The 14,004-nt window shown below is 37.2% G+C and overlaps 1 protein-coding gene across 4 annotated transcripts in view; it reads right to left on the reverse strand.

Annotated features, from left to right (window-relative positions):
• The window catches only part of ZFHX4 (zinc finger homeobox 4), a 149,153-nt gene that overhangs the window by 21,424 nt on the left and 113,725 nt on the right, over nucleotides 1-14,004 (reverse strand). For all 4 annotated transcript variants that reach the window (XM_021550550.3, XM_021550548.3, XM_021550545.3 and 1 more), the window contains exon 5: nucleotides 3,844-3,960. In XM_021550550.3, coding sequence (XP_021406225.1) covers nucleotides 3,844-3,960 — 117 coding nt within the window. The remainder of the gene's footprint in view (nucleotides 1-3,843; nucleotides 3,961-14,004) is intronic.

Here is a 14,004-nt window from a genome sequence, read left to right on the forward strand (position 1 = left end):
TCTGTGTGTGCCTGGGCACACACAAGGTTGCTATTACACATCAGCTTCTACCACAGGATGGAATAACTTAATTACTTCAAAGGGCCTATAATAATCATGAAACACATAGTTCTTGTTTCTATAAAAACAAGGGGGATTTTTTGGTTAAATTTCTTTTGCGGTTAATATAATAAAACAGTGGAGTTATAAAACACTGTGCTGGGGTCAATACATGCATAACAAAGCACAGCTTTTTACAATGTTTACTATGATATTTATATAAACTGTCAAAGTTTACTAAGGCTTTGTTGTTTTTGTTGTCGTTTGGCTCTGGATTCATTCAACCTCAAGCACTGCTACTTCTTATATGACTGAAGTTGCATCTGGCCAATAGTAATGTAACTGAGTCTGGGACGTATGGTGAGCTTTAAAGAAAACAAAAAGGGTGGATGATTTTGCCCCTGGCATAGGGGAGTCACTTGCCCCTGCACATGGAGAAGACCCAAGCCACAGTGAACATGGCAAAAACAGAGTTCAACTTTGGTCCAGCTGCCATCACTCAGTTCCTTGTCTCTCTATATCAACACTCTGCTTTCCATGTTCAATTCACAGTTTTAAGGAACTTTGGTAGAAAAGCTGTAAGCACCTATGGTCTAGAAATGGTATCAAAGGAGGAGGGAAAGAGAAGAGAAAATCTTATGGTCTTGAGCATGCTGTATACACTTTTAATAACTACATGTTCCACTGCCATGCCATTCTTACCAGGCAGTTGTAAGAAAATACTGAGTTGTTACTCATGTTTTAAATACTAACTTTTATTCTTGAGACACATTATTTGTAGGTTTGGTTTTTTTTGCAATTGTGAAACATATCAGAAATTCTTTTTATAATATAAAATACACATCTTATTTTAGATGAATAATGCAATTTCAATAAATTTAGCTCAAAAAGTAAGTTTAATTATAAATAAGTGCCATGAAATAGACTAGGCAATGATTGCCTGTCAGTAAGAGAATTCTTTAACTCGTGTAGGATTGCTAATATAAAAATGACACAATTCACTGCAATTCAGATATCATCACCTTTGTAATATATTTTGAAGCACCAAAATAAAAATAAAAATGTTTGTGTGACTAATAAGAAGGAGAATGTTAATAAAGTACATACACTAGTGAGAAAAAAAAAAATTCTGGAAAGCCATGATAAAACCACTATTTTCTTATTTATAAATCTTTGTGTTTGATAAAGATTGCATAATTTAAGACTTCTGACACATCAGATGATGTTATTCAGACTCAAAATAATTCTAAAATTATAATTACTGGTAGAGTATTCTTTCTAATTAGACTAGAATGAAAGGATAATTTTCATTGCAATAATGAAGGTTAATTTCCATCCTTCCTCATGTTTACTACCTTATTAAAAAGTGCTCCCCTTAGCCATGGCAGAGACATATTACATTTTCAATGCAAATGTATTAATCTGGATAAATTCCATATTAATTCTTGCACTGCATAGAGCTGTAATTTGGATTATCATTAATCTAAAGTGGCACTAGATTTAAATGACAATATAAATGAGGCATTAGTAGGCTTTTCTATTCTGAATGAATATTCAACAAATATAACTTGCATATTGCCAAGTCGCATTTTGAAAGCTCTTCTCCTTGAGATAAGGTAAGCAAAGCAGCACAACAGCTTACACAAACACACTGTTACTAAATACATGTTAATCCTTTCTTGTCTAATAGATTCTATGCTAAAGAAGGGTCACACCACTTTCCTGTCTAACTTGTTAGTATTGTGATTAATTTATTGGTTTTCCTGAGATTTCTTTGGCAAGACTTGCAACACTCAATTCATGAGAAAGCCCAAATTAACATTCAATTATACAGAAGCAGTTATGCAGTCATTAGAAACACTTGTCAGCTGAGTGAAAATTAAGATGATGGCTGGAATGCTACATATGTAAAATTAATTTAGATTAGGAAAATAAAAATTTGTAAAAGATTCAGGATTTTACAGTACAAACTATTTTCTGCAAAGCACAGAGGCAATCATGTATTTCAGTCCTTGTTTTTATATGAATCTTACTGCAAAGTTATTTGTGTAATTGCTGGCACGGGAATGCAGAACAATTATGCTGGTTTTTTGTAGTGCACCCAGTAGGCATCTGGATATAGGTTTGTCCTAATTAAACTTGGCCCTTATGAGTGGCTAATCCTTATGGAATTTTGAGAATTCCCCTTCAGTATTTTTTTTCTAGATTCCATTTTCTTCTTTTTTCTATTTTTTTTTTTTTTTTGGCTAGAGCTTTAATACCATATTCTTTCCTAAACAACTATAAATGGACCAGACTAAGAAAAAGAGAAGGCTGCTAAATTCCCTGAAGTGGTTCATATTGTCCCCTAGATGAAGCGTGTGATAGGAAATGCAGGCTGCAAGTGGCTGTCACCCCTCTCCTTAGGAGTGTCCCGGCCAGCCCCTGAGGAAACTGCATAGAAGGACTTGTGTCAGCCTGGGAGCATGGCTTTACTGCACTGCAGATGGTTTTGACCAAGTCAGAGAGCCAGCCGAGGGGAATATATATTTTAAACCACAACACAGCTTCTTGCTCAACATCATCCTTGTCATCATCGGCCTTCTCTCAGTCTCTTGATCTCAAAAAATAAAGTGACTGAAGAGCAGTTGAGGTTGGGTACTGACCTTAGCCCGTCAACAAGCAAACTTAAAGGAAGCTTTAATCTTTAAGTCAGTCTTCTGAACTGACATGTCACAGAAAGGGCCATCTACAATTTTTTTTGGAAATAAATTCAAAAATGTTTACTATGTAAAGAGCAAATTGAAGTATGGGTGAGTTTGGGTGTAAAGGAACTCAGATGTAAAATGCTGGTTTTTTCTACGACTGTATGTCTTTATGGATAACACAACCTCCTTTGTATGCTGCTGTCATCAGCATACAGGGAAAAGATATATGACTACCTGAAACTAATAGGCTTCAACCTGTTTCAGCACTTCTTCTGCTTCAGTGAATCCAACATAATGTAACTAGGTATAGCGTGCAGCAAAAGTAGCCAATGTAATATTCATTGTGACCATAGATTTCCATCTCATACATAAAAAGCATGGGTGAAGTCACATATTTGCCAAATCAAACACAGAAAAAGCCTTGGGTATCTACACCAGATGCTGGCCCTAGGTTTGTTTGTGCACAAGTAAATGTCATGACATAGAGGTTTTGTTTTCAAAGACAGTAGCTTTCATTACTGGGCTTTGTCTATTGCAGGAGATCAAAATTACCCAACCCATAATCCGTTTTCAATGATATTTCCTCTTTCTTAGGCTGAATCATCTGTAAACTTTTTCACTGGGTTTTGTGTATTTTTTTGTAAATGCCTCAAATAAATGCCCAGGAAGAGGCCAGATTCTTGAGAGTAACTAATCTGTGAGCAAGAGCAAAAAATAATAACAAAAAACCCCCACATTCTTTGGGTTAAAAGGGGGGCAAAACCTGATTGAAGAAAAAATTCAAGTGGTACCTAATCCTATGCTTATGAAAAATTAATATGCCATCAGAGGAATCACAAGTACAGCAAAGATTAATGAAAGGCGCTTAAAAAATTACAAGCACACAAACTGATTTGATTAAAAAATAATCTCACTGGTCGTCCTGTAATATTCTTCAACTTATCCGCATCTATCCTGTCAGATGGTTATGATTAAAAATAGGTCAATGGGAGGCTACTGATAGAAATCACATGCAAAATGCACATGCAATGAATAGTACTGGGAATGTCCAGACAGTCTAAATGAAAGAGCATTTCATAAGTTAAAAAAGGGGGAAAACAAAATTCTAGCATCTTACCAGAGTCTTTACTAGATTTTTTGCCTTCACTATTGTCTCTCTCACTTGAGTCTTTATCATCAGCCACAGCCACTGATGTACTTTTAGCAGAACCTTCTGTGTCTTCACCTTGTTCTTCTGTGGACAAACACAGAAAAGACCTCAGGAAAGGAACTCAGTGACCAGTTAACAGCAGTTAAAAAATATGTCCTGTAACAAGAACAGCACTAACAGAAGGTGGCAAAATAGGGGGGAAGAAGGGTTGGGGGGAAGAAAAGAGAAAGAAACAGTGCTTTAAATATGTTAATTCTAAATAATTTGCAATATTTCAAAATTTGACTGTGTCTTTACAAGAGTACCTGCTTTCCCCCAGTGTGACAGATTTAAAGCTTGTCATTTCATGTTCTTTGGCTAGAAATGATATGTGTTAAAATACATGCACATGCATGCGCACACACGCATACACGCACACATACACCCCCCACAGGCTGGAACAAAAGCAAGCACATGTAAAAATGCATCTTGGAGCCAAAAAAAAAAAAAAAAAAAAAGGAGATCTCAAATATAAATCCTATTAGTGCAGCAGTATCCAGCTAATTGCAGTAAGTAAGTATTAGGTATTAGGTACTGTATTAAATATAAACCTCTGGCTTTGCGGGAGAAGTCTCGAATTTTGTCTCCAGGGGGAGCCATTCAGGATAAATGATGCAACTTGGTGTACGGCTTCTGAGGAAGCAGCATTACCCACACCTCACTTACGTGTTCACACCAGCTAGATTACATGGAAATCTTCACAGTAACTCAAGCCCATTTAATTATTCGGTAAATCTTAGCTATGCGGCTACTGGTGGATTAATCTGTTTATGCAGTTAGCTTCTATGCTGGGGCTGTGTAGCACTAATCCGTGAAAGGCCCACTGTTCCTTTTCATCCTGTGATCATTTGTCTCTCACTGTGCTGATGTCACATTTTAATGAATTTTTAGCAATCTGAGTAATGCCAGATAACCAGACTTGCAACTCCCTACAGCACAGCATGCTGTTTTCATTGCAGCACGCACACACATACAAAAATAAAAATCATATTTCCCTGTTCAGGTAGGAATTATATAAATTAGGAGGTGAACATAAAATGGGATTCGAAGAACCAGGCCGCTCGATTTCATAAAATCTTTAATGACCATATAAATTAACCCTGGAAAGGCAAAAGGTCACAGACACACATTTGCATACTCTCTTCTATTCACTTTTGATAAGCAGAGCTTTTATGCAGGGAACATGATACAATTAACCCTTCAGGAACCATACAAAATGCAGCTACCGACATTTTAAGTGTCAAGCATTAACTGAAAATTACACACTGCATAAAATTTTCATTGTAAATGCTATAGTGATTGAAAGGGGAAATAGTGGCCCTCTTCGCACCCCATGTTTTATTAATAACATTCTGACAGCCGAATGAAATATCCTCTGTCATATGTAGCAGCTGAGCACAAAAAAATTGCTGCCTATTGCCTTACTGCCAGCCATACATTGAAACCCTATGCCTAGGCAAACAGCCCCTCAGATCGATGTAGCAAACCTATCCGATTCTCAACTCTCTGCAAAACCTTTTGTAAATTGGAAGAGAAAAACACAGCTGCAGTTTTGGAAACCAGCCTTCTCCCCCCACCAAAAAAAAAAAAAAAAAAAAAAAATCCTGACCACAGATCAATGTGTTTTGCATTGACATGGAAATACAATAGGTTAGGACTAAGCATGTGTGTCCACTTTCTGGAACAATGCAGGGAGAAAGATGGTCCCTTCTTTTATAAATAATTGCATATTAAAAAAAAAAAAAAAATTTCCATGTGAATGGGAAGCCCACTCACGCTGTGTGAGCTCTCTCGTCCCTGCAGCCCCCCGCCTCGTGCCACGCTGATAGCTAATCGCACATGGTGGGGATGCCCGGCGCGCCGGGAGCGCGGCTCGGATGCTGCGCGCCTGTGATCGCGCCCGGCTCGGGCTGTGCCGCGCCGAGCGCGCACGCACCGGGCGCCGCTCCAGCGTCGGGCCCCGCGGAGCCGGTGGCAATCCCTTCTCGACTCATCCTTGGGAATGGACGCATTGCTTCTTCTACTAGATTTACTGGCCCAATCCCCCTGGGCTGGAAAATGAAGTGTCAAAGTGCTACTGAGTGTCCTTATCTTGAGGGGACATAAAATTGTAAGGGCTATCGTGGCACACATTAATAAAACATTGTGTGTGTGTCAGGCAAAGAGAAAGAAAATTATGAAGGTACTAAAAGAAAAGCTACAGTATCATCTGGGTCTCATCAGACAATTTTTGCAGGGTGCTCTCCTGTTTTTCTGGTATGTGTTTTAAGTGTGAGAGAAATTCCCAGACATGTTCTCCTATACATCATCGTGGTGTCTGACCTCAGCCTGACCCTGGCAACAGTTTGAGAAATCTGAATGTGAACAAAGACTCTGTGTCAGCAGCAGGGAGAGATTGCGGGATAGACTTTCCCCATCAACTTAATCGCAACCAGCAGTTCTGAGGCCATAACTTTACAGGGCTGCACCAAGCCACAAACACATAACCTTTAGAGGTGAAACTGCCCCTTGCTCCCCACCCCCCCTTCTGTGATTTTTCTCAGTCTTGTGGTGCTCCCTTTGATGTAGCAAGGCAATTAGCTGTAATGTTCTAGTACTGCAGACCTGTTTTATGGTTTGGAAGGTGAGAGCTGTTTATTACAGGTAGGCTCCTGGGGGCCATAAAGGCTTCGCAAATTTTTAATCATGCAAAAAACTAATCAAAATGTAACTTATACACACCATAAAAATTAATATCATTATTATGCATGGTATAAATTGCCTGCCTTGGCTATCAATGGCACTCCCTTCTAGAAAATACATTTGGCATTCATTTCAGAAATATGTATGGCATTCACTTCAGAAGTAAATTTCATAGACAGAAATGATAATACAACTTCTCCTATTTTCCTGCAAAATTACGGAAAGGTTGTCTGAGACTCACACTGTCACGACATATATCAAAGGGACAAGATGAAACTAAAACAGCTCTAACTTAAAAGCAGTTAGCAAATTACAAAAAATCCTCAAGACCTTTGTCAGAACAGATACTGAGGAAATGTAACTATCAAAGCCATTACATTCCTATGCCAGAATGCAACAAATATGTTTTTTTAGCAACATTTTTGTTCCTACTATATGTGCCAGCCAACAAGAATACCATGCAGAAATAAAATTGGGATGGCCCCTGCTCAATGAGACAAAATTATGAATTATTATGTATCAACAAAACACAGTACAATTGTGCTACAGATTCCAGAGTTAAGTTCCAGCATTCTGTTTTAAATTTACAAGAGTCCTGCCTATATACATTTACAAATGTCAGCTTTGAAAATGAATAGAACACCCGATTCAAATGTACTTTAATGGCTTTAATAACACTTACTATTGCAATATGATATTTTATTCACACCTGTTTTTATTTTGTACAAATGTTGAAAATTTCTTTTGATGTTGGATGTCTTGAATTTAGCCATTATCGACCTTTTGCCTCACAACTGATGTAGAATTAAGCATAAAAATAAAGTTAGCAGCATTCTGCACTAAAACTGAAATTAAAAAAAATGAAAAATTCTTGTGTCAGAGGTAACATTAATCAGTTGATATTGTAAATTCCATATTTTATGTAATATACTTTAGTATGTTAATCTACACGCAGGTCTAGTTCTGTACTGATTTTATGAAGTAAGACCCTTGTGATTTTCCTCAGTCCAATGAAATCAAGATTTGTGAAGATTTCAATTGCAAAATCCAGTCTCAGCCAAAGCTGACCAGCAAAAAAAAATAGATAAATATTCAAAATATTATATATACGTTAGCAAAGCCTGACTTATGGAGGCGTGATTTAAAGAACAGATACATACACCATAAACAAGGGAGGGTATGCAGAAAAGTATAAACTTTTAAAAATTAAATAATTAGTAGTAAAACAAGACCTGGATGAGCTGAAACAATCCTCTCAACTTTAATTTAAATGCATTGTGATGATAATCACAAGGGCAATCACCTTTCCCTGTGTTTTATCAGAAAAGTCTCCCTATTAATGAGCAGTCTGTTTAAAATAACATATTATATTCAGGGGTTGATTTTTGTTCATTTGGGGTTTTTTACATCATTGATGTATCAATTAACAGCCAGTAGTTCCTGTTTTGGTCCTGTACTATTTTGTTGTTGTTGTTGTTGGTATCCCTTTTGCCCTCTACAAATTGTGAGTAATTTCCTAAATAAGGATGATCTACTGGTTGTGGGTGAGTAATTGTGGTTATGAGAGAGAAAACAAGATTAAGCAAGTGTTTGTGGCTGAGGGCCGGATGGATGGGGAACAAATAAATCAATCGACTAAAGTAGTAAGCAAACAAATATGAAATTAGAGATCTTAAAAAATAATTGTGTTTTTTACTGAATATGTTCAGTAAGTAGCTGAATGTAAGGTATCCTAAGTGCTCAGCACAGGTGTATCCCAGGTTTAACCAGGACAGTGAATGGCTTATTAACCATCCAGATGAGAAGGTAACTACTAGTAAACGATAACAGTAGGGTGTAGATTGGAGAGATGAACATACAACAGATAATGGAGGGTGAGGATAAAACAAAGTGGAAAACAAAGAAAAACCTACAGACCATGCAAAAGAAGTTAAATAAAAGTAGGGCTTGTAGATTGACTTCTGGGACATCCTAGATATACTACTTCTGGGCTATCCTACTTTAACTACTTTGCTGATAAATTTTTCCTGACTCCTGCATTGTCATTTATTCACCCAAATATTCCAGAAAGTATTTGTTCTATATTCTGGCTGGCTTTGCAGAGGATGACTGAGGAATAGGATACCTCACTCATTCAGGATCTTGACTGCATCCTCTAGTGGTCATATTTCATCTTCAGACAGGATTTCTAATTTCTCCTTTAGGGACTCAGGGTGAGTAACAGCACCAATCTGTTAATAAATGTTTCTAATCACTGTCTTATATTCAGAACTAGAGCTCTTAGAAGGCTGAACTTCCCACAAACAAGCCTATAATTAAGCGATGATCATCATATTGACCAGAAAAGTGCTAACTGGCAGCTCCTATGAAATTGTATCATTTTGTTTTGTGGTGCATCATTTGAATTTTTATGGCAGTCTAATGCTTCTCATTGAAATGGATCACTGTGCCAGAGAAGGCCGACTGCAAAGCTGCCAGAGTGGCTGGACAGAGTGTGGTGGTGGCTCCTTCCCAAAGGAGTGTCACAAATCACACCTACTTTATCCACCCACTGCACCCAGCAGCCTGTACTCCCCACTTGCCACACTCAGCCTCACCTCTCTGGCTGCTCTCATCTACACTAGGTTTTACTTCTTAGCTTCTGAAGGCAGAAAACATTCATTATCACCAGCTAATCTGTCCAGCACTTCATTATTTCCTAATCTAGTTTATTATATTTTTTTATTATTTTTTTAAAACTGCAGTCTATTTCCAGCTGCTGGAAAAGGAATGTTCTCCCCAGAAGTTTGGAGGGGTGGGGTGTCCTTTCCAGTTTGACTGCTATGCAAGCTCTCCCTCCCTCTCTTGCTGCCTGAGATCGTCTGCGTTCTAGTCTTCCTGCCACAGTCTCAGAGCAAATCACTAAAATAAGAATGTTTTACTCTGATAATAGTGCAGATGTGGAAAAGAATTGTTGGTAAGATTATGCTGAGCTATACTGATTTATCAGAATATAGGAAAATTTGTGGTTTGTATTTTTGTTGTTTTATTTCTACATTAATATTTTATCAAATATTTTGCAAGAAGCAAAAGAAGCATATGCTGACAAAACCATTAACAGAGAATGTCAGCTATTCAGAATGAAACTCAGAAATGCTTTCCAGATGTGATTGGAGATGTACAGTTAATCATTTATTATGCAGAAAGGGATACTTTTCTTACTTGGCCATCTCTAGAAAGGCATTGAAGCATGAAACTATATTGAGAATAGTCTAACTTTTCCAACTGATCATTACTTTTCTTTTGGCTGCCATTATGGTTCATAGAAAATGCTGTTTCCCCCATCAGCATAAAGCATGAAGAGCACTACTATTGTCTGACTTGAAGACTAATACATTTCCATCAAGGTTATGTAGAAAAGAAAATTAAACCCCATTGTTAATTCTTATTCAACATGCTGGCTATACCCTGCTTAATTTCAGGCATTTCTCTAAGTTTATTCTCTGTGGAGGGAGACACACATAACTTAAGGGCACAACTCTAACTTTACATAGGTGAATTGCTAAATCTTTCCTGATTGTAGAAGGATTTTAAAATGAAGTTTAGTGTTTGGAATACAGATTTTTCACTTGGACACTGCTGCTAAACACTGCAAGTTAGGCGGGTGAAGCTAAGCCTGACCTAAAGCTCAGAAAGTCAAGGTGGGTCTCCTCATAGTGTTCACCAGGGTCCTGGATGTTCATTTCAAGCCAGTGGGGAAAAAAAACCAAAATACTGGATTTTCACAGTATCATTCACTTTACTTTACTTTTTCTATTTAGTTGTTCAATCTGTGTGCTCAACGTCCCTTCATATACAAACACTTCTATTGTCCCTAATTTCTTGCATTCTTTCCTACATAAACTGAGTTTTCAATACATCATGTGAGTAGTGAGATTGAGTCTCCCATTCACAGTTTCTAGAAAAATCCTTTGGAGTTTATTTACATAGAAACCACAATGTTAATTAAGAAACTCATTTAAAATGTCATTTAAATGATATATTTTATTAGATACTCAGTTTGGGGGTTTCTCTCTGAAATACACTGTAAAATCTGTTTTATTTACCTTGCAGACTTTCTTTCTGAATTATTCACCTCTATTTGGCTCGCTAACAGTATGTCTCTGAAATTATCTGTAAAGAATTCTGTAGTACATATATTTCTTCATTGTCTTTTGAGAATACTAGAGTAAAAGAATTTATTTTCTTTGCCATCTCCTGATCATTTTGGAATGACTATTCTCTGGTGGTCTAGCAGACCTAATGACTCCTGCAGGCTTTCTATTTCTGAGATACTTTAACAATTCCTGTTTAGCTTCTCTAGGTACCGCCACATATTTTCTCCTCACAGCCAATCTCTATGTTCACTTTTATTAATATCACTTTGGCTTTATTTCCACTTTTAAGGATATTTTTTCTGACCTGAATAAATTCTTGCATTATGTCTTGTAAGGTAGCTAACTACAGCCCTCCTGTTTAAATATTGCTCTTTCTTGATGCTATGTGTCAGACAGAAATAGATTATCCATTTATACTAAATAACATTTTTCCTGAACAAAAACACTTTCTGAATTTTTAAAAAATAATCTTTACAAAATTATTAGTTGGGGAATTGAGGTGAGGGAGGTGTTGGTTTGTTTGTTTGCTACAATTACCTGATAAGTAGTTTATAACATATATAGTAATTAATGGATTTTTTTTTACAAACCTACTTGTTGCAAGTATTACTTTACATTTGGCTTCTTTAACATATGTGCATATGAAGTGGTCCTTTGGGTTTGTTTCCTTCTTTCAGAAAGACAACACAGGTGCTATTTTAGCTTTCCTCCAACCCAGACCACAATGTTGGAGTGATTTGTAAGAATCTTCACCGAGACTGCATATCTTCATCCACTGCAAATTACTCAAAAAAAAAAGTCTTCTGCAAAAACTGGATTTCCTGGCTCAGCTAGAGCTGTGCTATTAAAAATATAGTATACTAACACATGGTGAAACTTCTCTGATGGGAGGAAAAGATAAAAGTTTGCTCATCAAAACCAGCAAAAGTAGTAAAAAACAGCAGTACATTCCATCTTCTTGCTGTCTCTTAGCCCCTTTTGTTGCTGTCTTTCCTTGCTTTCTCAAGACCCAATCTGGAGAATACACAACCACCTTTTGTGTAATAACATGAGTATTATGAATTTTTGTGGAATGCTCCAGTATTACAGTATTTTAATTGGCTTGGGATGCATAACCATAACATCACACATTTCTATCCCCTTTCCACAGTAGCATAATACTTTTAATTTCAGTACTTCAGTGCTTCACTACCTCAACCTAATCTTTTCTTGCTGCATTTTGAGGTCAGGAATTACACTACAGTATTGATTCATATGAGTCCACTGCCAAGTTTGTTGGAGGCATTTTGATGGCATACTCTGAAGATGAGCAGCATCATTTGGTTCTCAGCACAATGATGTATGACTCACAAATACAAAAATAGAGGAGATGGCACACACAGATTTTCTGAATTCAAAAAATTCTGATTACACCAAGGGGGGCCCAAGGCTAAGTCAAGCATTTCAGGTCTTGCTGTAAAGCTACTTGTATCACAGCAACAGAAGGGCATGATTTGGCTTGGTTTGTATCCACTTTGCTTTTTACTGAACCAGTGGAACATAATAGAAAATGTCTTCCATATTTTATTTCTTCTTTCCTTCAGTTAAGTTTTTCAATTCTCATTGTTCTGTCTACTGCACTACTCTTGCTTTTCCTAAATGTTTGTCTAATTTGAATGTTCTTCCATACACAGCAGATGTCCCACACCCTCTAAATTAATTTTCATTGTCAGCAATATAATTCTACCTCCCTGGAAGCAGAGGACATCCCTTGCCTATAGACTCCTCACTCACAACTGCCTAATGAGCACAAATCTTCAGTGCCAATCTAGCTAAAGTCCTGAAATGCCCTGTGAGGTGGCTCTGTTGATACCACTGAAAATACCTCAGACAAAGCTTCTGAACAAGACCTAAACTTAACATTTGTTTTTAATGTCTTTAGAAAAGCAGAAGGAGGACTCATTTGCAAATGTAATCCAGACTTCCCACCATACATATGCTTTTTCATTTGCTTATAGCTTCAAAAGATTTTAAGTGCTTGAGCTGAATCCCTGCTGCAGGTTGGATAGCATCTGCTTTTTTTATTATTATTTTTTAATTTCAGCCAAACTGATTAATCTACTTCTAAGAACAGGATTAGGACAAATATATCTTTATATGTGTATGTACATTTTGGAAATCTTTAATGTTCCAGGGATTTTAATCTGGAACCCAAAATATGGCAAACAGGATGATGTCTGGCATGTGGTACATTGGATTAAATTGCCCAAATTCAGTCAAGCAATATAGCTTTTAAAAATTCTATTTACCCACACTCAGAAAAGCTCCCTGCACTGAAGAGCTGACATTCTGCTAGGAATCTGTAACTACTGAAGACACTCACATCCCCCCACAGTGCTGAGAGCTCACCAAAGTCACTGCACAGGCAGTCACATCCCACTGAGCTTCCACAAACATCTTCACCCAGTTCCTCTCTGTACTAACCAATGCACATTGCCTCCTCAAGGAGGGACTATAACCTAAACAGGTCTTCTAAAATACAAATTCTCCTGGCAGCTTCCCTGCACAACCAGACTGCAACACATTGTCCTTACTATGGTAACCAAATTTTTCATCATCTTTTTTTTTTTTTTTTTTTTTTTCTGTGTATCATTGTACTGGGAGCTGGCAGCTATAGGAGAGCAAGAGCAGTATGTTCTCCCTGTGCTCATTGGTTGGCAGGAGCAAAATTGGTATGGAAGAGAGATTTGGGGGTCAGAGAAAGAACTGGAGAAAAGTAAGCAGAATGTGATCTGAGGAAAAGAACACGAAAGACCAAGAAATGTGGAAGGGAGGAGAAACTGAGGTGAAAATTAGGGTCAAATGAAAAATAGATAGAAGGCAGGAGAGTAGGACTATAATCAGCCACACACCAAACTACAGCACCAAACTGGACTGCTGGAAATAGATCTGGCTGAGACCAAAAGTAAAAAAATGCACAGAGAAAATAATAAGTGAAGACAATGATTACTAGGCAGTGAGACTAGAAACTTTACTTAGAAAAATATGGTGTCCCCCATGGCCCAGTATTAAATCCCTGATTTTTTTGTTGTTATAAATCATCTTCTTGCTTATTGCACTACCCTTCACCAGTATTTATCCACAGAGAAGAAAAAAAAATTCTGCTACTCTCAGATGTCTTGCTAGCTTTAGTAAGGAGGTCTGTGTAGCAAATTCACTGATGTTTCATGTGACTTTTAGTAGAGTACTACATGATCAATTATTTTTTTCTAGTTTAAGTCTTAATAGCTAT

This window comes from Lonchura striata, chromosome 1 (assembly GCF_046129695.1).
Source record: "Lonchura striata isolate bLonStr1 chromosome 1, bLonStr1.mat, whole genome shotgun sequence".
NCBI classification, from domain to species: domain Eukaryota; kingdom Metazoa; phylum Chordata; class Aves; order Passeriformes; family Estrildidae; genus Lonchura; species Lonchura striata.